The sequence below is a fragment of the Marmota marmota genome, unplaced genomic scaffold (genome assembly GCF_001458135.2).
Source record: "Marmota marmota marmota unplaced genomic scaffold, marMar, whole genome shotgun sequence".
Taxonomy (NCBI): Eukaryota; Metazoa; Chordata; class Mammalia; order Rodentia; family Sciuridae; genus Marmota; species Marmota marmota.
Genome location: NW_026000016.1, coordinates 38780597 through 38804855, shown reverse-complemented (window position 1 = coordinate 38804855; position 24259 = coordinate 38780597). Strand labels below are relative to the sequence as shown.

Below are 24259 nucleotides of genomic sequence, written 5' to 3'. Positions count from 1 at the left end.
GTTGACCTGCATTGCTTGTGGTCCTTTCTTTCCTTGTCTTTTCATACTGCTTGCGTATCTTTCCTGCAGGTGCGGGCGGCGGCTCTGCTCTCTCCTTATTCCAATTGGGGTGTCGTGGCTACCACGCCGGCAGGTCACTGTGCCTGTTCTGGGAACTGGCGGCGGCTCTGTTCTGCCCCTACTCCAATTGGGGTGACGAGTGTACCACGCCGGCTGGCCACCGGGCCTGATCCGCCAGTCGGTTGCAGGTTTGCCTACCCTGCAGACGCGGGCGGCAGTTCTACTCTGCCCCTACTCCAAATGGGGTGTCGTGACTACCCCGCCTGCAGGACGCTGGGCCTGTTCCTGGCACGAGCATAAGATTTTTTTAAGATGCCTCTTTTTTTGTGGTGATGGGGATTGAACCCTGGGGCCTCGCACATCCTAGGCAAAAGAACTCTGCTCCTGAGCTATATCCCCAGCCTATGTTCCTTTATGTTGTATCATGTGTCAGAACTCTTATTTCTTTTTATGGCTGAATAATATTCCCTTATATGTACATACCACATTTTATGTCATCTTTCATCTGTTGGTGGATATTTGGATTGTTTTCCACCTTTTGTCTATTCTGAAAATGCTGTTTCGAACATGCTGTTTGTGTACATAACTGTTCAAAGTCTCTGTTTTTAATTCTTTTGGGGTATACTTAGGAGTAGAGGTATAGATGGAGGAGTAGAATAGCTAGGTCATAGGCTAATTTTTTTTTTTTTTTTTTTTTTTTGTGAGCAACTGCTGTCTTCTACAGTGGCTGCACTATTTTGCATTCTTACCAGCTGTGTACAAAGGTTCCAGTTTTTCCACATCTTCACCAACACTTGTTATATTGGGTTGTCTTTTGTTTATTTTGTGACAGCCACCTGTCTTAATTTTGTACTGCTATAACAGTACCACAAATGAGGCAAAATTTATAATGAGTAGAAATGTCTTTCTCCCAGTTCTGGGGCTAGGGAGTCTAATTTGACTATGATTTGCATTTGGCAAGGGACTTCTTGCTGCATCATGACCTGGAGAAAGACATCACATGTCAGATGGCATCATATGGCAAAAAGGCAACAAAAGGGACTGGGAGGGAGAGAGCATGAACAAGAGGGGCAGACCCCACCTCCAAGATGGCGGCATAGGTGTGCTCACTTGTGCCCGCCTCATCTAAAAGTCTCTTAACATTCCTGCCTCCCAGCATCATTACATTGGCAATTAAACTTCAACATTTGTTTTGGAAATGGCAGACATTCCAACTACAGCACCATGCTAGTAAATATGAATCAAAACTCATTAGAGGTTTTATTTGCACTTCCCTAATGATTAGCAACGTGTTGAACATCTTTTCATGTGCTTATCGGTCATTTGGATATCTTCTTCAAAGAAATAGCTATTCAAGTCCTGGGCCGGTTTTTAAATGGGGTTTGCTGTTTCTAAGTTTTGGGGTACTTTATATGTTCTGAATATTAATCTCTTATCAAATGATTTTAAATTATTATCAATCTGTGGGTTGCCTTTCTACCCTATTAGTGTCCTTTTATGCACAAATTCTCAATTTTGATGAAGTTCAATTTATCTATTTTGCTGTTATTGTTACTGTTACAACCAAGAAATACTGGCCAGATCCAATATCATGAAGTGTTTTCCCTCTATTTTCTTCTAAAAGTTTTATAGTGTTAGATCTTTTAGTTAGGTAATCTTTTAGTTAGGTATGTGACTCATTGTGAGTTCACTTTTATACACAGTAAGACTTCAACTTCATTATTTTCCCAGTGGATATCCAGATTTCCCAGTACCAGAATATTGAGAATATTCTTCAACAAGAATGACTACTCTTGACACTTTTGTTGAAATTAATTTGTCTGGATACGCTGGTATTGATCTCTGGGCTCTCTATTCTATTCTATTGGTCTGTCTTTATGCCAGTCTTTATTCCAGTACCACTTTATTATACTTTTATAGTAAGTTTTAAAATCAAAAAGTAGGAGTGCTCTTAACTTTGCTCTTCTTTCCTCATGAATAGAAGGTGGCAAGCATGAGGACCACTTGTTCTTGATCTCAGAGGAAAAGCTGTCAGTCCTGTGTTGCTGATATTAGCTATGGCTTGTTCATCTATAGTCTCTATTGTGCTGAGGAAGTTTCTTTCCATTCCAGATTAACTTTGAAAGCATTTACTGAGCCCTACTTACATTTAACTTTAATTAGAATCACACTGAATTCACAGGCTAATTTTGAGAATATACTAAAAATATATTTGTATGCTATACCACACACACTCAGTATTATCACAGGAAATGTTAGTAGACAGTAAGAAGAAAGCTAATAATATTGAATATATATATATATATATATATATATATATAATTTTATGACACTTTGAGAATTAGTAATATGGTTTATAAAGAATGAAATTTTAAAGGTTTTGTACAAAAGTGGGAAAAAAATCAACGTATGAATTTAAAGGATTTTAAGATTGATTTATTCTTTTTTTCTCTCTTTTTTTTTTACTTTATTTTAATCTGTTTTTCTTCTTTTTTTTCCCCTAGGATATCCCAATCCCGATGGACCGTTTGATGATGAATTCGGTTATTATTTTGTTATTGATAATCCTTCATTAAGAGACCTTATAGATTATATGAAAATATGATAGTTTCCAATTATCTGCACTTAAGGAAGAAATTTCTTAAATTATTAGTGATAATTGACATTTATGGTTATTTTGTGCAGATAATAATACAAATATAAGTAGTAGTATATTAGAAACATTCAGGTAAGTAGAGTTGTATAGGGGTGCCTCAATACAGGAATGCCAATAGGAAAAGGTAACCTATCTAAATTTTCTTGTCATGTGTAGGTTAATATATGTAAAACACAACTTGCTTTCCACATGATACTGTTATTTCCTGATGGCAGATTGTAGTTAGATTCTCTTCCTATTCATATCACATGTACATACACCTTAAAGCACTCTGTTAATTTTTTTTCTGTAATAGGCTGGTTTAATGCATTTGATGTAGTCTTATACAGACCACATAATATTTATTAAATGAATGAAGTAGACTAGTCAGGACAGTTAAAGTGCAGAGAAGTAAAAGATTTCTTGAGTAAAACAAGACAAAAATTTATTTGACTAGTTTAGTAATTGTTAATCCTGTAATAAAATTCACCTTAGTCTTATTTTTTCAGTACAACTGTCTGTCTTGGTGTCCATGGGTGACTGATTCCAGGACCGACCTCTCCCCTCCCCATGCAGATAAACAAGATCTGAATGCTCTAAAGTCCTGCCTATAAAATGATATATCATCTCACATACAACCTAGGCAATCCTCCCATATGCCTGTAGGCACATCCTCCCATATGCCTCAAGTCATCTCTAGATTACTTATAGTACTAATACAATGTAAATACTACTGAACAGATCAATACATTTTTTTCCAAATATTTTTGATCTGCACTTGGTTGAATCCACACTTTTGGAACCTGTGGATAGAGTTCTGACTATATAGTTGCCCCTCAACATACAGTGGGGTTATATCCTGATAAACCCATTGTAAACTGAAAATATCCTAAGTTAAAAATGCTTTTAATTCACCTAACCTACCCAACACCATTGCTTAGCACCACAGGGGAGTACTGGTTGTGTACCCTCAGGGGGGTGTGACTGCCTAGGAGCTGCCACACATGGCTAAAGCCCAGCAGCTTGAGATAGTGTGGTCCATCATGTTGCTAATCTAGGAAAGGATCCCATTTCAGAGTTTTTCTCTACTGTAGTAAATGCTAATTGTTCTAATAACGTTTACTAAGAACCTGAACAGAACGCCGAAAAGTGAGGTTTTATTAGAAGTTTTGCAAATTGGACTTGCAACCTGGAAAGTGGTTTAGAAAAGTTTTGTGATCAAAATGACTAGAATGCCCTGGCAGTTGTGCTAAAACTAGGTAGGTTTAAAAAAAAAAAAAAAAAAAGTTTTTCTCTAGCATTTAGATGATCTGAGCTAAGTAAAAATGTAACTGCCATCTGGAGACCCATATCTTCTTAATTTTTTTCCTTAGCTCAATGGATCATTTTGCTGATTATTCTCATTGCAAGTAAGTATCCCAAATTTTGACACCGTGTAAATCAAAATATTAAGTTCATTTTAAAGTAGTTTTCCAGTTTCTATACTTTGAGATTAAGTAAATCAACGTAGAAAAACCCAACCTTTTATATGATATACTACCTTTTGTTGGTGATTTTTATAATGGGCTTGCTTTGCAAATATGCTTTTTAAAATTTGTTCTTTTTAGATATACATGACAGTATATTTTAATAATTTTCTAAATTAAACTAGGATTCTTCCTTGACTTACGGTGGACCATGTAGGAGGTTCCAGGGAACTGGATTTAGATAATGAAAAGTCCAAATGAAACATAAATATGTAGGGGCTTAAGTAGAGTGCCATTTTCTGACCACTGAAATATATTCAGCGTTTGTTTCTTCTGCTTAAATTTTGATCCTTGTTAATTAATTTTCAGTCACATGTTATTTATTTCCTGGTTTCTTACAGTTGTTTTGATTGCTATAATTATCCTCTGCCTGTACAGACGTTTTCAACGCAGGAAGAAGGGGTAAATAAAGCATATGTCTCCTCACTTATCAATCCTTCTTATCCCTAACATCCTTTGTGCCACTTAAGTTTGTACTCTGTATTGCATGACATCTTTTTTTTTAAGTGGGCCTGCATTAGTGTGTCCTTCAATTTGCATTTCTTTGCTAAAAATATTTTCAGGTACTTTTACCATCATTACAACATGAGGAGTCTGTGCAGAATTGTTTCAGCAACAACTGTGGCTATAAGAAAAGTTTCTTAGGGATTTGTGGTTTAAGCTCTTTAGTGAATCATGGTCCATTATGAGGCCTTCCCACAGATATACCCTGTTTCCTAAATTGGACAAGTGGCCACAATTAAAAGTATTTCACTGTGGAGACTTTTGACAGTTATGTTCACTGGAATTTTTAACCATGAAAATTTCCATTTTTCTGGAATAATAGCTGGTTGTAAGAAGTTATGTAGGTGCCTCATTCAACAGCCCAATTTGATTTCATTCATTTCATTTCCTATTTATAAATGTTAAGCTGGAGGATTAAAAACAACACTTTTAAATTTCTCTTTTATTTCCTCTTAATTTACTAGACTTGCAGTATAAAAGTTGCTGACAGAGCTAAGATTTGCAGGGCACCTCCATTAACTTATGCCTGTTTTTCTCTATAAAAATAATGGGGGCTTAGAATAGAAAAAAAGTGTACAAATACATATCTTTTAAGGAAAATAGGGTTTTAAAGTACCAAACTTAAATTTTAATGAATATACAACTTAACAAAAGATTCAGAACAAATCCTGAAATATAGACCAAGATTAGGTGCTTTGGAATTTTTGAAAGATAATATGTATTTTTTTTCTCCCTATACCTTTAAAAATAGCTTTGAAATCAAATCTAACACTTTTAAGACTTTTGGTGCTCCTGGTTTTATAGTTTCCTTTCATATTAATCATCTGATTTGGGCTTTGTAATAAAAATGTATCCTTCACTTATTAAAAAATCAAGGGTCTGGGTTTGTAGCTCAGGGGCAGAATGCTTGCCTCACATGTGTGAGGCACTGGGTTCGATCCTCAGCACTACATAAAAGTAAACAAATAAAATAAAGGCATTCTGTCCATCTACAACATATTACTTGGTCATTTTTAAAAAATACCCACAATTCCATCATTTAAATCTGAAATCTTATAGAACACAATATCCATTTGATTTCTCTATCAATTATATTTTTTTAAATTACATTACAGCAGTATAAGTAGGAAATAGTATTGGTGGAATCAATTTTTAATTCTAATTAGTTATACATGACAGTAGAATGCATTTTGACACATCATACATAAATGGAGTATAACTTCTCATTCTTCTGATTGTACATAATGTAGAGTTACACCAATCATGTAATCATATATGCACATAGGATAATAATGTCCAATTTATTCTACTAACATTCCTACATCCATACTCCCTCCTCTCCCTTTACTCCCCTCTGTCTAATCCAAAGTACCTCTATTCTTCCCTAGCCCTCGCCTCTCCCTTATTGGGAATTAGCATCCACATATCAGAGAGAACATTTGGCCTTTGGCTCTTTGGGATTGGCTTATTTCACTTAACATCAGATTCTACATTTCCATCCACTTATGGGCAAATGCCATAATTTCATTCTTCTTTAAGGCTGAGTAATAGTGGAATTTTGTGTGTGTGTGTGTGGTACTGGGGATTGAACCCAGGGCCTTGTGCATGCAAGGCATCGGTAGAATCATTTTGAGTCTAAAAGTATAGAAAAAATTTCTAAAGCGAAACAAAATATCTATTCCTCGTTTCTTTTTTTTTTCCTGCTTAAAACATCACTCTATCAAAGTACTTAAAAGTTCCCTAGGAGTATTAATCAAACTCTAATTATCATTTAAGAGATCTTTTAAAGCTGAACAATCTGATCATTGTATTCACAAATTAAAGGTTTAATTGCAATAGTGATTTGAGATTCTAAAAATAGCTTTGTGCTAGGATGTAGCTCAGTAGTAAAGCTCTTGCCTAGCATGCCCAAGGTCCTGGGTTCTAATCCCCAGCTTTGCCAAAAAAAAAAAAAAAAGTTTTGTGATTTTTTTTTAAAGCCCATAAATTATTTATTGAGGTTCAACTGAAAATTGCAAAATTAAATTTTAAAACTTTGGGAATATATTTTATCTTTAAGCAATGCAACATAATTAATCCTGTTATACAGTTACAAGCTCAGAAAAAAAAAGTTCAAAGAATGGTGTGGAAGGGGTAATTATTGCCTTTGAACTAAAATATGAACTATACGGGAATCTTAGGATATTCTTTGCCACCTTATGACAGAAACATAGAAATTCAGTGTAACATGTAATAGTTGAATCAAAAGTTAGGTTCTTTGTCATGCTTAGCATGCACAAGGTCCTGGGTTGAATCTTCAGAAGCATTAAGAAAAAAAAAATTAGATTCTGTTAATGGATTGTTTGGCTTCAAGGCACCGAATTCCTAATTCTTCCAGTTTTATATTGCAACCTAGGGGGCAGTATGCCTTTCTTTCTTAGAGCCTAGAGCAGTGCTTCTCTAACTTTACGTGCACTTCAATTACCTGTCAAAATGCAGCTGCTGGTCACTGGGTTGTGTGGAGTCTGAGATGCTGCATTTGTAATGAGCTCCCAAGAGGACATGCTGCAGGGCCTAGAGGACACTTCTGAATAACTTGACTGTAGACTAGGACTATTACTGATGAGCTTGTTAAAGTTTGGGGGGAAAAAATGTCAAGCTCAAGGCCAAATTTTTCTGATATTTAAGATCACTGGATATTTTTTAAGACTTCTCGTCTATATGTATGTTTTTTTAAAAAGATGTGGGGTAATACTTTATTTTACTTTAAAAAAAGATTTCCATTATTTTCTTTGCACTATTTAATGTCCATCATCTTTTCTTTCCAAATTGTCTATCATTTCCTCTGAGAAAATAGAAATAAACTCAAGTTTTTCCTAAATCTTGATAATGAACAAAGACATCGGTGACCAACCCCTTCCCTACTCACCCACACAAAGGCAGTCAATCAATTCTTCATCAGACACTGGCTGGCTACCCTCTCATTGAATTCGGATGCTACAGGTTGAGGGTCAGTCCCCAAGACCTCACTTACAGATGCCACATACAAGCCCCAGTTTGTTTCTACCTGTGCTTCTGACCCTCCGGCTATAAATCAGGGCTCCCCTTCTCAATGAATTTGCTAGGGTGACTCACAGGACTCTGGGAAATGCATTTATTGATTATAAAGGATGCCAATGGACATCAGAGAAGAGATGCTTAGTGCAACAACGTGCAAAGGGCACGGAACTGCCATGCCTTCTCTGCAGGAACCACCCTGCGGGTACTTCCACATCTTCAGCTCTCTGAACCCAGTCCTTTCCAGTTTCCGTAAAGCCGCCTTTACCTAGGCATGATTCATGTCTTCATTGGTCACTGGTGATCAACTTAACCTTCAGCCCCTCAGGGAGGGAACCTGAAAAATCCCCGCACTCTGATCCTGTGTTGGTCTTTCTTGTGGCCAGACCCTCTCCTGAAGCTACCTAGGAGGACCAGCCATCCATCAGTCAATTCATTGGCATACAAAAAGACATCACCTTGAAGAGGCAAAAGATTTTAAGAGTTGTATGCCAGGAAAGAATGATAAAGACCAAATGAGTTTTTCACAGTATCATGTTACCCTGGAAACTTCTTATGTAAGACTCTTAAAATGTTTGGAGTTACCTCTGGGTTTCCAAGGGCAATTGGAAGCAGGGTAGAGAGCACAGATAATCTTGAATTGCTCTAAAATGTGATGTAAACCGGTGTTTATGATGATTTGGGAACACAGTTACTCTTCTACAGCCTTCATCTCAAAGTACAAAAATGGTATAGTCATTTTAAACAGCATCCAACATCACTTAAATTATTTGATGAAAGATGGCCAAAAGGTCCAAGTATTTTGCTGCAGTTTTCTGTTTCTTAGTTCTCAGCCCCTGGGCCCATCCATATGCTCTTTCCTCTTCCCTTCTAGCTTTCTTTCTTAACTAATTCTTCCTAGCACTTTCTAGTCCCATAAATCACAGCCTTTTCCCGTTGTCCAGCTTCTGCGAGTCTGATCTTGTTAAGTCTGTGTGGTTCTGAACCACAGATGCCTTTCCTTGGAATGAACGTTTTCACTTACTGGTGAATTTTTTTTTATATAAATGCATGATTTTCTTTACTCTGGTTAAATCATCCTTGGATAGGTAAGAATTGAAGTTCATGAGAATTATTTGCATAATTCCTATTTTTTAGTATGTGACAAAATCGTTTTTTTTTGTTTGTTTGTTTTGTTTTTGTTTTCCCATTAGTGACTTATACCGTTCTGTATAACTTAAGCAGACTTTTTTTTTTCTTTTTTCTTTTTTTTTTTTTTTTTTGGTTACTAAGGATTGAACTCAGGGGCACTGGGCCACTGAGCCACATCCTCAGCCCTATTTTTTTTTTTTTTTAATTTAGAGACAGGGTCTCACTGAGTTGCTCAGCACCTCGCTTTTGCTGAGGCTGGCTTTGAACTTGCAATCCTCCGGCCTCAGCCTCCAAGCTCCTGGGATTACAGGAGTGTGCCATGGTGCCCAGCAACTTAAACATACTTTTGATGTTGTATTCATATTAACTGACTCAGATACTTTGTCATTTTTAAGCTGTCTTAAATAGGCAATTTTAAAAATTAACGTATGTAATTTTAAAGCATGAATTTTGTTTTGATGTAGGCTTAAATAGTTACCTTCCCCTTAAATAGTTACTTTCTTTAGCCTCTGTAGTTGCCTCTACCTAGTCTGGCAGCTGTGAACTCAAAAGGGACTTTTTGATCTCAGTGGGAAATAATCAACAGAACCAATTCGTTTCTAGTGCAGGGAAGGAAAGAATGTCCTTTTACAGAAACCAAAATATTTTACCTCATTTTCTAAATGAAATACTCATTAAGCACAGGCAGCTTAAAAATTTGAGTGAGCTCACATAGCTGGGGTGTGTAATGACATGGGGCAAAAAGCTGAAGTAAAATGAAGGTGAACATTTTTTTCTGGTTGGCTCTCAAATTTCTGAGCATTCCACAAAACTTGCTAAAATTTTTGATCCAAAAAATAATACATAACAAGAGATTGTGTGTGTGTGTGTGTGTGTGTGTGTGTGTGTGTTGGCCAGACATGATGGAGCATACCTGTAATCCCAGCAGCTCAGGAGGCTGAGGCAGGAGGATTACAAATTCAAAGCCAGCCTCTACAATTTAGAGAGACCTACAGCAACTTAATGAGACCCTGTCTCTAAATAAAATATGAAAAAGGGCTGGGGATGTGACTCAGTGGTTAAGTGCCCAGGTTCAATCCTGGGTACCAAAATAAAAAGGAAAAAAAAGAGATTGTATAATTAAAGCCACCCCATAAACTTGGGAAACCATGTAATAAGTTTTACAAGGATCTTCCCTCAAGTTGGAAAAAAATGTGCCATGGGAAGAAACTGTATAAATGCAAAAAAGTTGAGATGCATCCAAATGCATGACCTGTCATGAAGTTGACTTGCAGGACAGTCTGACATGCACTGAATACAGACATCCTGTTTTCCCTCAAATTCTAGGGGACTGTTTTGAGAAACCGGGACTTTTTCCCCATCCAATGTTATTTTTTTGTAATAATTTTTACATTGTTTTGTGCAAAAAATGGTTTTAAAGGAAAATAAATATATTTAACAGAAATTTAGAATCTGTTCATCTGCAGGAAGATATGCAAGACTTCAAAGTTAAAGTAGCTTCTTGCACAAAATTCACATGTCAAGTTCCTGAGACACAAAACCTTAATTTATGAACCTAATGCTCAGCTTTACTTCCATTCTCTTCTATCATTGGTTTTGTCACATACTGCATTACTCTTGCTTCTTTTTGGTCGGATGTTACTATTTTATTCAGCCCTTCTCCTTCCTCTGTTCAGGATATACCTAATTGATGAGAGCTACAGAGAAGTACAATTTACTTCTCTCTGAGAAGAAGAGATAAGAGAAAGGTTTACTTTTACTATTAAAAGGTATCTATCTGTTTCTGTTGTTTCTTTGCAACAGTGTCCTTTGTTTTGAAAAATATTCAGTGGATATTTAGATATCAATAACCTGAGCTATGTTGGCAGTAAATTTCAAAGTCCTGTTCCCTTTGCTAAATTATTGATGCTTTCTTATGCCATTCCTTTTTTAAATTTAACATAGTGTGTACTGACAGGATTTTGCTTTGAAGTAGGCTTAAGTAGTTATATTCCCCTCCTACTTTCCTCAGCTTATGTAGTCGCTTCCGCCTTCTAAAGTAGCTGTGAAGCCAAAAGTAGAAAAATTTTATAGGGAATAATTAGGGGGAAATTAACAGAACTAGCTCATTGTAAGTGCAGGGAAGGAAAAAATGCCCTTTTACAGAAAAAAAAAAAGATAAGTTTTAAAATGCTTTCAATTCCAACTTGCAAATAACTCTGTAAAGGCATTCATTTCCATTTTTCTTTAATATTTGATGAATTCAAGAAAAATCAAGATCTTCAGGTTTTGAAAAATGATAAAATTGCTTTGACTTCAACCATCTTTTGTCTTTGAAATGAAATGAATTTTAAGTGTCCCTCCATTTGTGCTAGAATGGGTGTCAGCATGGCTGGGACGATAGGAAGCTGTGTATTCCACCTTTTCTGAGGTCCTACCCTGGTTTATAAAGAGTTTGGGAACAGGATCTACAAAGGCCAATGGGAAGGACGATTTCTTTGCAAAAGCAAAATTGTGTTTGATCACAGAGCAAAGGGAAAGACAAAAAGTACCAACTGGAATTGGCAGTCTGGGCCAACCTAGTCTTGTATACATTCTTTGTCTCATGGGACACTTCTGAAGCTAATGCCCACCAAAGAGAGAGTTTTCAAACTCTGAGCTTCGGGGTGTTTGTAAACATTTGAAGAGAACTTAATGAATGCAGAAGTTAATATACAATAACAGTAATTAGTAATTCGGTTCCAAGTTCTTATTATCTTCAAAATAGCTTTGTTGATGTCAAATGAATATTTCTCTAAGCTTATGTTAATGCTTTCTATCGTTCTCAAATATTGGATTTGTTTTTATAATTCTATTTAAGAAAAAGACTTCCACTACAGGAAAAATAGTTATTGACTTTGAGAAAGCATAGCAGTCAGAGATCTGAATGATTGGCATTTCAAACTATTAAGTCAATCATACATCATCGAGGTCTTTCGTAAATTTCTGTGAGTAGAGTAATGTGATCGTGGCAGGTTGCAATGATAGCCTCCCTCACAAAGAGGAATAGTAAAGTATCCAAAATTAACATAGTTAGCTGTTACCATGGGTAGGCACCTCTGAAGTGTTTCCTGTGGCCCACACACTGGTAAACAATTGGCTGGTCCAAATTTAGTTTTAGATCTTCTCTTACGGTCAATTTCCTAAGGCAGGGCCTGATTATCACTACACTGTCCAATTCAAGAGTTAATAGCTTTACATATGGCTACTGAGACTCAGAAGCGGTTAGCCCAAGGTAAAATGCTCAAAGTATAGAACACACCCTGATTTCAAAGACATAGTACAAAATCAGGTCAAATACATGTCAAAATATATTCACAATATTTTGCTTTTATTATGTTACAGTCAACGTTAAATTAATCTTAGCTGTCCTACATTTTTTAATGTGGCTTTTAGAAAATTTGAAATTACATGGCATTTTATTTCTTTGGAAAGCATCTGATTAGATGAAAGATTTTGCAAAAATGTCTAATGTTTCAAGGTCTGATGCAAACTTTATTTGGAAGAATGTATGACCCTGGTAGGATAACTGAGGCATCTCTGCACTTGAACACTGCTTGAGTTGCCACCTTGAAAAACTTTCATCTCAGAGCCACAGATTCAAAATTGTGATATCAGGGAAGCATGTGTCTCTCTCCAGTGTTTCCCACTGGCCCTAAATGAAAATGAGAAAATATTCACTAAGAACTTTGTGTGTTATTGCTCTATTTCTTGTTTTGGAGGAAGTAAAAATACAAGGATAGAAAGGGCTTTAGAATAGAATGAAACTGATTGAACATTAAAATTATTTTAAAATCAATCATGTATTTTCTAATTTAAGGACTCTTATTATTATAAATAGTTTGGGTTTTTTTTTTTTTTTTTTAATTGTCTTGTTTTCAGGTTGGGGGGAGGTAAGCTCAGTGGTGGAGCATGTTTAAAGCCCTGTGTTTGATCCCCAGCACCACAAAAATATAAAAAGTATTTCTAAATAGACTTCAGGAATTAATTTCTGTATTTAATTGTATTGAACTTTACACCTTGTCTTGTAGGAAAGCAGTTAGAGCTCAATACAACACTTACCAGAAAAGTTTGACCACTTCAGCAGAGCCAACTACGTGATTTCCACACACCTGTGTCTCCGTTTATCTTTTAATTCTGCTAAGAGCTTCTCATCTGCAATAGTTAATGTGGATGCCCTGCTGAGTTATGCTGTTCATATTTTAATGTGACTGGAATGTAGTCACCCTCTGTTTATACATATATGAACTGGGGTCTGAACACAGTTCCTGTTTCCCCCTAACATTTGGACTTAAGGGGCAAATCAACACAGTATCCCTGATAGTCTTAAGATGGGGAAATGATTTGTTTTGTAAAATGGGAAAATCCAGAAAAACATAGCTCAAAATGAAATTACATTGCATTTTTTTTAAAAAGTGGTTTTGAAAGCTTTTTAATGTGAACTCTTAAAATTCCATCTTTCCACAACTCTAAAATGTTATTTTTGTATTTTGTTCATTGTAAAAAGCCTTCACAAACAGGTGTATATATTCCTATATACCAGAACACTGATAATTGGGAATATTGATAATTTTGACCTCCTTAACTAAGAATATTATTGGAAAATTATCCAGAAGTTAACAGGATAACCTTTTTGGTAACTTCTTTGATTTAAAGATGCTAGAAACTTTATGTATGGCCTTTAAATTTTTTTTAATTTTACTTATTAGTTATATATGACAGCAGAATGCATTTTCTTTATCTATTCATCTACTAAAGGGTATCTAGGTTGGTTCCATAGTTTAGCTATTGTGAATTGTGCTGCTATAAACATTGATGTGGCTGTGTCCACATATCACAATCCAGTTTTGATTTGCATTTCTATAATTGCTGGAGATGTTGAACTTTATATATATATATATATATTTGTTGATTGATTGTATATCATCTTCTGAGAAGTGTCTGTTCGGTTCCTTAGTCTACTTATTGATTGGATTATTGGGGGGTTTGGGGTGTTAAGATTTTTTAGTTCTTTATATATTCTAGAGATTAGTGCTCCATCTGATGTGCATATCATAAAAATCTGCTCCCATTCTGTAGGATTTCTGTTCACTTCACTGATTGTTTCTTTTGCTGAGAAGAAGCTTTTGAGTTTGAATCCATCCCATTTATTGGTGGCCTTTGTTTTTACGTTTTATTTGTGGTGGTTTACTGATGTAAAATGAGTAAGCTATCAGAACCAGTTACATACTTCTGTAAAAAGTTAGAGGACTCTGACACCTTAAGAAGAATGCCAGTTTATGGTCGAGTGAACACTGTGGCCTTGTGCTTTCCTTGAAGAGTTCCCTCTGCTGAGTAACTCCCTCTTAGGTCATGGCCATGGGAGCCTTTCTTTCCCTACTTGGTCTTAGTCATTTTGGCTGGGCAAAGTAATGTATGCCTGTAATCCCAGGGACTCAGGAGGCTGAGGCAGGAGGTTTGCAAGTTTGAGACCAGCCTCAGCAATTTATCGAGGCCCTGTCTCAAAAAAATAAAAAAGGGCTTGGGATATAGCTCAGTGGTGAAATGCCCCTGGGTTCAATCCCCAGCATCAAAGTAAAAAAGTCTTTTTTTTTTTTTTTTTAAATGAGAATAGATTAAAAATCAGCTAACCCCACACACTGTCAGATTGACTGTCCCTGCCATAGAAACCTCTTAACTGTGCATGTATCTCACCTCATCTCCTAAAAGGTAGAGTACAAATTCAACCATATATTTCAGAGGAGCAAATGTTTCTCTGCTGTTGGTGGCACTAGTGGACAAATGAATAGCTCAGGTAGAAGAGAGCTTGGTCATCTATGGAGTCCCCAACCCAGGCAGTCTCCAGTGGACTGCTCCTCAAAAAACCAACCAAACAAACAAAACCTCACATTTTTCCAAGTTGTATTTTAAACTTTAGTAGCACAGAGTAGACCAAAGAAATGCCACCTTGAGACACTTATATATGACTGGGGAATAAAGGGGGCAGGAGAAATATTGTTTAACTCTATGAAGACCTGTCTAGGGCGCACTGTAAATGATCCTGAATTAAGTGACCTAAATTAAGTGAAGAGCTGAAATTTATACTGATTTTCACATACTTTTCAAGAATGCAGCAATTGTTTAGAAGCTATACTATTTTTTTAAACCTGAATGTTTTCCAGATATTTTTAAATTTACATTTATACCAGTTTCTGCTTTGAAATTAAATTTTTCCATTTAACATTTATATTTGATATTTATATGTAAATATGTATTTTGCTTGTCAAGTAATTCTTTGGTTATTTAAATACATGGAGAAGTCCATTTTAAAGGCTTGTTTAAATGAGAGGGAAAAATAAGCATATTTGAATTTAAAACATCTATTTAACACAAAAATATATTTGTAGTAAAATGAGAAGTCCCGTATGTGAAAGTCTTTTATTGTTCAATTTTTAAGAACTGGCTCTTTAAGTCCAGCAAAATTAAAATTGTATATTTGGAGAAGCATGATTGTGAAGGTGTGTTTATTTCTAGTGTGATTATCTCAAATCAGAAGAAGTTTCTGTCGGGCCATCTTGAATCACTGCACTCCTGCTGCTCTCACATCTCGAACCCCAGGCTTCTCCCCTCCCAACCCAGCATACCTCCTGCTCACAGGTGTTCAGGGACATATCAACTATAGGAGGAAGTCCAAATTCCTTTGCATGACACTTGAAGACCATCTACAGTTAAGTCCTAATTTTTCTTCCTAGCCTTTTCTTTCTGCTACATTCCTTCAAATAACCTGCCCTCAGTCAACCCAAACATCTGCCCTGTGCTTTCTGTGTTACTCCACTCCACTGCTAGTTGAAATGTCCTGCCAAGATCCTCATGCACCTTCCCAGACCCAGCTCAAGCAGTACTCATTCCAGGAAGCTCTGCTTGATTTCCACCCAGCTATTGTAGCTTGTATTAGTACCTAACTCTGAGTTAATCACATTTGAGTAGCTATATATATATATACGTGTCTAGAAGATATACCTTCCACATCACTTTAATTGTACACATAGGCCAAAACTCACGTACCAACACAATTAAAACATAAAACTTGATTTTGTGTAATAGGATATGGTTTTGTTTATTTAAAAAAAAAATCCTTGTCTTTGCATATTTGAATTAAATCAGACTGCTAGATCTGTCCTATCAGGCCACAGTGTTTCTCAGCCATGGCTGCACACTAGAATCACCTGGGGAGTTTTAGTGACACCTGGGTCCCACCCCAGAGGGCTCTCAGGTAATTGATCTGGGATGTGGCCTGGGCATAAGGCATTTTTAGTGTCCCAAGTGATTCGAAGGTACAGCTGATCCTGAGAACATCTAAATTAGGAATTTTCCAGCCCAAGAGTTAATTTATATTTATGACTTTAATTCTGTGTATTAATCGGAAACTTCTAAAGACTTGAATTAAGGTCTTGCTGCCTGGTCAACCAATAAAGTAATCTGTGGTTTAGAAATATGAAAGAAATATTTTTAACATTTAACAAATATTTTTTTAACATCCATTCAATGCTGGATGAAAACTAACCAAGAATAAAGACTAAGAATAAAGAAAGCATTTTAGAAAATTTTATTTGGTCATTAGAGTATAGTTGCTTTAAAAAAAATTAAAAATTGGCATGAATTCAGAAAGTGGTCCAAAATACGATGGGAGGAATCCCATCAAAATAGAAGAAAGATCAGTGGAATAGACAAAGGGGATTGAAGGGGGGAGGGAGGAGGGATAGGAGAAGGGAATGAATCTGATCTAAGTTTCCTATGTACATATATGAATATACCACCCATAGTGACTCACCATCATGTATATCCACAAGACACTAATTTTAAAAAATAGCAGAAAGATAAGTAGAGGGAAAAGAATGGAGAGGGAAAGGGAAAGTACTGGGGACTGAATTAGAGCAAATTATAGTCCATGCTTGTACAACTATATCTAATAAAAGAACCATTAAAAAATGGCATTAAATATACAGCAAGAGTTTCTGAAAAAAATGCTTAAGATACCTGGCATTGGAAAGAATTTTAATTTGCATGTTAAAGTAGATTTTTTTGAATTTAAAGGAAATAGGCAACTCTATGGTATTCTAACAGTAATGTCTGACAACTATCATTTTAACCAAGAATGAATTGTTTCTTGTATATCCTGAAAACTTGCATATTTTTATTTAGGAGCAGGACTTAACAGTCTAATAACTTCTAGAAGTGATGAAGAATAAATGTACATATGGATAAACTACCTTGCTCTTAGAATTTCTAGGCTCTTCCAGAAAGGGTTAGAGATGAAGTCTTTGTAAACTGTAGCGCTGCTGCCCTCCTGTGGACTATCAGGGCATTGAACAACCCCTCCTCAGGGCAAACTGTCATTATTCCAGGGTTGTCTTTAACGGTGATTCCCAGAGCCATTTTAGTTTCCGTATAAAACTAGCTTTATTTTTCTGTGCAAGCAAACTCTGTCCCTTACTACTTAAATAAGGGGGTAACATAGTAGGGGAATTATATAGTCAATAAACTATTTTTCTTCCTTCTCACTTACACACAGCAGGTGAATAACTTGCCACAAGGGTAGATAACACTGGTTCTCAACTTGACTGTGCAAAGTCCAAGAAAACCTTGCAGAGGTAATAAATCTAGCATTAGAAGAAGCCACTGAAGTTCATAAAATCTAACTCCCTAACTATGTAGCTTTTTAAAAACGGAATTATTATTGTATGTTGCCGTGGCAACCCTAGTACCAACTACTGGACAAAGCAGCACCCTGACATTCTGTGCTTAGGGCTTATGGCTTCACTGAGAATTCAGACTACTACTAAGGCTTACATGAGCAAGTGTGCATGGTGTCTGGGAAATCTGTCATCTGATTATTTGCCTCCACTTGTAAAGGCTCATAAGAAAAAAACACTCCTTAGACTTTGTATTTGAGGTGAGCCTCAATTATTGAAGAATTCCTTGGGTAGGATCTCACAGCACCATGCTTCTTACATTTAAAAAACAATGCTGATTCAGGGGATCTTAGGTGCAGCCTGCAGTTCTCATGAGTTCCCAGGCCTTCCTATTTGTGGTGGATTGTGTTATGGCCTTCAAAGACAGCCATATGCTAATACTTGGAGGCTTTGAAAATTACTCTATTTGGCAAAAGGATCTCTGCAGATATTAAGGATCTTGAAATTGGGAGATTATCTAGTTGAGGCCCTGAACTTAATCACAAGGATCCTTAGAAGAGACAGAGATTTGAATTAAGGTATCACATAATGTGACCACTGAAGCAGTGGTGGATTTGAAGATGAAGGGGCAAAAGCCAACAAATGCAGCTCTAGATGCCAGAAAAGGCAAGAAACGCTGTTCTTTCCTTGGACTTGTGAAGGGTTTGTGGTCCTGTCAATACTTGAGTTTCAGTTTCATGAAATGATTTTAGACTTGTAACCTCCAGAATTGTTAATAAATGTGTACTAAGACACCATATTCGTGGCAACTTGTTACAGCGGCCAAAGGAACCAACACCAGTGGTCCTTAGACCACTCTGAGGACTGAAGACTTTCAGATACAAGGTCACAGGGGAATGGCCCTCAACTCTGGCCACACATCAGAATCCCTGGAAGAAACTTTAAAACATATAAAGAGGGCTGGGGATGTAGCTCAGTTGCAGCACGCTTGCCTTGCATGCGCGAGGCCCAGGGTCCCCCAGCACCACAAAAATAAATATAAAGTGATGTTCATGCCCCATTCCTAGAGCAGCTAAACCAGAGCCCGTAGGATGACCCATTGGAAGGCTCTTGGTGGAAGGTTCTTGGGTGGCCCAAACAGAAAGCGAGGGTGGTACGCTACTGGGGATTAGATTAAGCCCCAAATCTTTTCTTGTGTTCAAGAAAAATTCTCAGGCTCCCCATCAGTATGGACATACTGGTCTGCTAGGTAATCCTCAGACTGTGGTCAATTTCCAAAATGAAGACCTGGGTCAATGTTGTACGTAACAAATTACCAAGTCTATACACTGAAGGCAGCTCATTCCTAGGAACTCATCAGTGGTGACTTCCACAGATGGGAATAATCTGCCAGTACAACTTGCACCAGGCCTGCTTGTACCTTCAGGAAAATGTTTCCTCTTTGCTTATAAATGTACAGCTTAAAAAAAAAAAAAAAAACTGGTAAAACTTGGGTAATGCTTTGACAAGACATTTTTCTACCTAGATTGGTAACATGGCCTCATAAACCTGATTCAAGCTGGTGTCACCAGAGGGAACATTCTACATTCATTACTAATTTACTATGCAAACACCACCTCAGAATGGCAATTTTAGGCAAAAAACTATAAGCATCCAGATAAAATAATCCTATTTGAGAGGTGCCCCAGTTCCATTTTGCTCCTCATGACCTACCAGTGCATCATTGTTTAAAATTAGGCCTTCAATGGGAACACTATAAACTTACAGAAAAGGTACCTCAATCACTGTTTTTGTGCTTTGATGCTAAACTCAATCTTCCAGCACTTACTCGTTTGAGGACTAGAATCAGGGCCACCTAAGGGCAGCATCATGTCCTATTTATATTTGCAAAACAAATAAACTTGGAGCTTGGGACATGGTAGACGAATGAAAAACATTTTAACCTGTCGTTAATACAACAAACCCAGGGGGACCATACTTGCAGACGCTGCAACACAATGTAGGGTCTAACTATTCCCACCACCACACCCTGAGAATTTGAAGATGGATTCTTCCATCAACAGCCTGAAATAGCTCTGCAGCTGCAGGATGCATCACATTCATTGGGAAGTCTTCCCAGCAAAAGCTTCATCCGCCTTCCACCTGGGCAGGGCAGCCATCTGGGGGATGACGGGTGGAATGTGGGCTTAGAAGAGGCTTCCTAGGTGGCTGATTTGTCATATTTACTGAGAATCAATGGCTTGAACAATTGTACTGCAGGTAGTTCACAGTCAGCCACACACTTCTTGTGGAAAAAGCCCAACCAAGGGGCCACTGCCTGTCTTCCTGAGGATTCTTCAAGCTGGATCCCCTATGAAGTCAAATCTGGCAAATCTCTGAATAGCTTTATAAAACTGGCTCACCCTGTCTTCAAGGGTTGATATAAACTAACAGCCAAAAGTAGAACTCCATCTGTTATAATGCAACTGAAATCAGTGCTGCTCCCCTTTAAGGACCACGTGACAATATGTTCAGTTAAGAAAGTTTCCCCGCAGGAACACTGACGGGCAGAGGGCTGGATCTGCAGCTCACTTGGAACTGAGGACAGTTTTCCCATTCAGTAAGTGACATCCCTCGGCCTAGATCTTCAGCATTTCTTCTCTTCCCTCATCTTTTCTCTCATTTTACTTCTTGGCTCATAGAGTAAATCCCATTCTTCTCTTAATGAGCTTCATTTTTTAGTGTCTGTCTGCTGTAACCTACTTCGAATTCCTTCTGAGGTAGGTAGGATCTGAACAGCAAATTAATTTTTCAGGACCCACTTATCATAAAATTATGAATGGAAAATAATAGATGAAAAACACAGACATGATAAATTGAATATATGAAATTATTTATTAAAGTCAGGATGCATGAACAGACTACTTAGCAGAAAGATAATTCAACGGCAACCAATTTACACAATTCGCAGCAATATTACATTTCAGAAAATGCAACTGAGGACATCATATAAATTATAGTGATTTGTTTTTAAAAATCCACTGAATTACCTCTTACCTCTGCAATAACATATCATGAATGCAGCTAAAGAAGTTAGCAGGGAAAGTGTGATCTTCCTTCCCCACTCTCTGCCCATCCATCTTCCAGGAAACCACAGGCTGCTGCTGACCAGACTTGGCATGAGGCTGTGAGGTTGCTGCTTTTCCCCCTACATCATAACCGATTTCAAATGGTGCTAGACAAAAACAGACTCTGAACACCAGGAGAAATCGGTCAGCCTGTGTAAGAGATGGGCCAGTAGTGCTCCTCGGGTCTGCACCTCTGCAGGTGGCAAATCTGATTCCAGCGGAATACTCCAGGGCATCCTCCAGGAGCATGTGGGCAGTGCTGAGGTGACAGTCCTCCAGGTATACAGCCCTCTGCCCTTCCCTGTTACAGTCGACACCCAATACATCATCACCCATCTGAACAGCACAATCACTGCACTCAGAGGCCCTACCAATTCAGTGATGCTAGAGACAGGTGCTAGTGGTGGGCTGTGCCCTGCTCAAGCTACTGCATTTACAGTAAACACAAGCCCCGCCCCTGACTCCTGCTGTGGCCCCGCCCACATCCAACATCTTCTTGAGTGACTTTTGCTTTCCAAATCTTCCCTTGACTTCTTGAACAGGCTCAAGCAGCGAAAAGAGTCAGTCCCTTGAGCAGCAGCTCCTCTCCAGTCCATCCTTTGCAGAGCTGCAATTCTTACTCCTAAAACACTGATTTCAAATGGTGCTAGATACAAAGATGGAAAAATCTAAGCCACCATGTGAAACCAGCTTCCAGAAGAAGAGGATCTCACCGAAGAAGGCAGGGAGATGCGATGGAAGACCCGGCCTCCACCCTGAGGAGAAATGTCTTCTACTGTGACATGACAGAATGAATGATCCATTAGAAAGACACTGAGGAGAGGTAGGAAATCTAACAGATAAGAGCAATACGAAACTCATTAACTCTGTTTCATTTCACAACCAGTCACTATAAACTATCACACATGATGAAATAAAACAGCCAAATCCAAAGTATTTAACTTTAAAATATATTAATTTTACATTCATACCACCTTAGCCTTTATATATTTCCCAGCACACAAAGTGTCTCTAGATACATTATCTCCCTCCATCAGGACACAAGCAGCCTACGTGCTTCTGAGGCACCGGCGGCGGCTATACAAAGGTGAGTTTCACCTGTCCAGAGCGATGTTTCCTAAAGAGCAAGGGCTCTTTCTTACCACACTGCATATCAGTATCAAGACATTCAAATCTGACACCTTTAACTGACTTATTGGATTTAACCTCTCACATGACTACCATTGTACTGAATTCACATAATTGAAACTGAGCTTTGATTCTGAAGTTCGCCTGAAAATAAATTTCCAAATCATGTTCCAAATTAGATTTCCTCTTTCGTATCATCTTTTTTTATGGCTATTTGAAGTGAAGAAAATAGGTGTGTTTCCTCTGATGCCATAACCCAGAGAGAGAAGAGACAGCCAAAGCCATGTTTTAGGTTCCCAACCAATTCTTTAGGCCTCAAGACATAAACTTATCTTTTTTCATGGCCCCTGGCAATAAGGTTATATGTTGCTACAACAAAAATAAGGAAATAAAATTTGAATATCAAGAGTGGTACATTTAATTCTCACAACAGTCAATGACACAGGTATTGCTCCAATTTTTGCAGGCAAATAAATTGATCCTTAATGAGGATAAATAAGTTGTCTGAAGTCACATGATCCATAAACACAGATCCAGAACTACCTCCCAAGTCCATGTTCCCACCCCTCTGTCCACTGCTGCCTGCTCCACAGCTTGACTATCATCTCACTGTGTTCCCGAACTTAACTCTGAGCAATTTGGGGGGAGGGAGGAAATATGGAGGCCATATTTCTGCAAGGAAGTGGGAATTATACTGACTATAGAACACATTATACTTGAGTGAAGATGGGGGCATGATTTTGGTTCTGCAAGAGGTCAGGTGGATTTGGGTAGCTACTGCTCTCTCTGGAGCCTTAGGTCCTCCTTCAGCATGACTCCCCCAGCAGTGAGGAAATTGCTGGTAAGGAACCCACTCCAGTAATTCTAACACCAACAGCAGGCTCTGCCGTCCATCATGGGATGTCCCAGGGCCTCATCTGCACGTGGGGGAACTGAGGGGCAGATCTGGGGTTGACATTTGCAACCAACACTGGGTTCGAGTGGACAGTGACAGTGAGGGTTTTAAGGTCAAGAATGTCATGACATTTATTACCAAAGATCCAAATCCTATAAAATGAGAGGGATGGTTGAGATTCACATAGGCTAATTCTCGGCTTATCTGCTTTTCATTTCAGTGAAACTCCTCCGTAGCATTTTCAGTTAGGAGAACTGACAAACCCCCTCCTAACTGCCCTTGCACAGGTGTCCTGCAGTGATCCTTAAAGCACCTTTCCTCCTGCCACAGGCCCTGACTCTGCTGCCCCCTCCTCCTGGAATCCATCCATCCACTCTCCCTTAGCTACCACCCCCCAGGCACCCTCCCCATCTCAGCTCAGGAAAGCCTCCCCAAACCTCCCCCAAGTCTGGCTCGCTTGCTAGAGGACCAAGTCATTCTCTCCTTCAGAATGTGCCCTTCTCGTTTGGTTGTCAGGGTTACACTGAAGTAATGTCTCTCCTGCTACCCAGGAACTGGATACCTAGCAATTGCAAGGAAGCAAATACCACCGAGGGAACCAGAAGACAGAAGCCAAGACCTACAGTCCCCACTCGTGGATTCTAAAACTCTGTTCAGGAAGAAGAGATAAGAACCCATTAACAAGGCATTGCTTTAAACAATCTCAAATAAGAGGAGAAAAAAAGTAATCTTAGTACCCAAACCTTTTGCCTTTTCAATCCCAGGAGGTGAAAGGGTCATTCAGGTCACAGACCTCTCAATGGAAGCAGAGTTCTTTCTTCTAAAAGTCAGCTGAGCAATGATTCTTCTCTGAAACAAGCTGGTGGTTCTGTGCTAGCTGGGAGTAGCTGGGTGATTTGATAAGGGCTGGCAGGGGCTCGATCTTCCTGGCAGTGAGCCTGAGGGCCACCTAGATCTAGAAGAAGGCAGCCGATGAAATCACCATCTTCCTAGGGGCTCTGCCATCCAATGAGAGACATGGGATTCTCTTGCTTCGGCCTAATAGGCCAAAGCAAATTGGTCTTGTCGAAGGTCTTAGTGAGATTATCTAGGAAGGAAAATTACTCACCCACCAGGAGTAGGTATATAGCCCTGATGTGACACTGACAGGTTAAAGGTCTGGGGAGCCCCACTCCAGCCCCAGTCTGTTGTCACGCTCACATTCTATCTAGAGGCTTTTCTACCTTCCAGAACATTCTTCTGCCGGGTAAGGGACCCGAGGGCGGAGGAAAGGTCAGCACCCAGGGAAGGAGAACGCCTGCCAGGCATAAAATCTGAGAACAAGAACCGGCCACTTGCCCTGAATGGGCCTCAGTGTCTTCATCTGTCCAGAGGCAGCCTGGGAAGACTGATCACCATACATGCAAATGCTCAGAGGGCTTGGGCAGGACACAGAAAGACAGAGGCAGCAACAATGTGCAGCAGAGATAGTGGCCTGGAGAGGCCGAGTTATGTCTAGAGGCATACAAAATCAGATACATTAAAAAAAAAAAAAAAAAAAAAAAAAA

At 38.3% G+C, this 24259-nt stretch overlaps 1 protein-coding gene and 1 long non-coding RNA gene across 26 annotated transcripts in view; one reads left to right on the top strand and one right to left on the bottom strand.

The window, feature by feature from the left end:
- Cd46 (CD46 molecule) overlaps positions 1 to 15393 on the top strand; it is a 43326-nt gene extending 27933 nt beyond the window's left edge. For 5 of the 25 annotated variants that reach the window (XM_015483712.2, XM_048809460.1, XM_015483709.2 and 2 more), the window contains 4 exons: positions 2565 to 2603; positions 4069 to 4104; positions 4563 to 4623; positions 4785 to 5163. In XM_015483712.2, coding sequence (XP_015339198.1) covers positions 2565 to 2603; positions 4069 to 4104; positions 4563 to 4623; positions 4785 to 4866 — 218 coding nt within the window. In that variant the 3' untranslated portion in view covers positions 4867 to 5163. The other 20 variants (XM_015483715.2, XM_048809461.1, XM_015483711.2 and 17 more) reach the window with 10 other exon arrangements.
- A 5040-nt stretch (positions 15394 to 20433) lies between these two features.
- Positions 20434 to 24259, bottom strand: part of LOC125618501 — a 5623-nt gene continuing 1797 nt past the window's right edge. The window contains exon 2 of the long non-coding RNA XR_007349823.1: positions 20434 to 24206. This is a non-coding gene — a long non-coding RNA (uncharacterized LOC125618501). The remainder of the gene's footprint in view (positions 24207 to 24259) is intronic.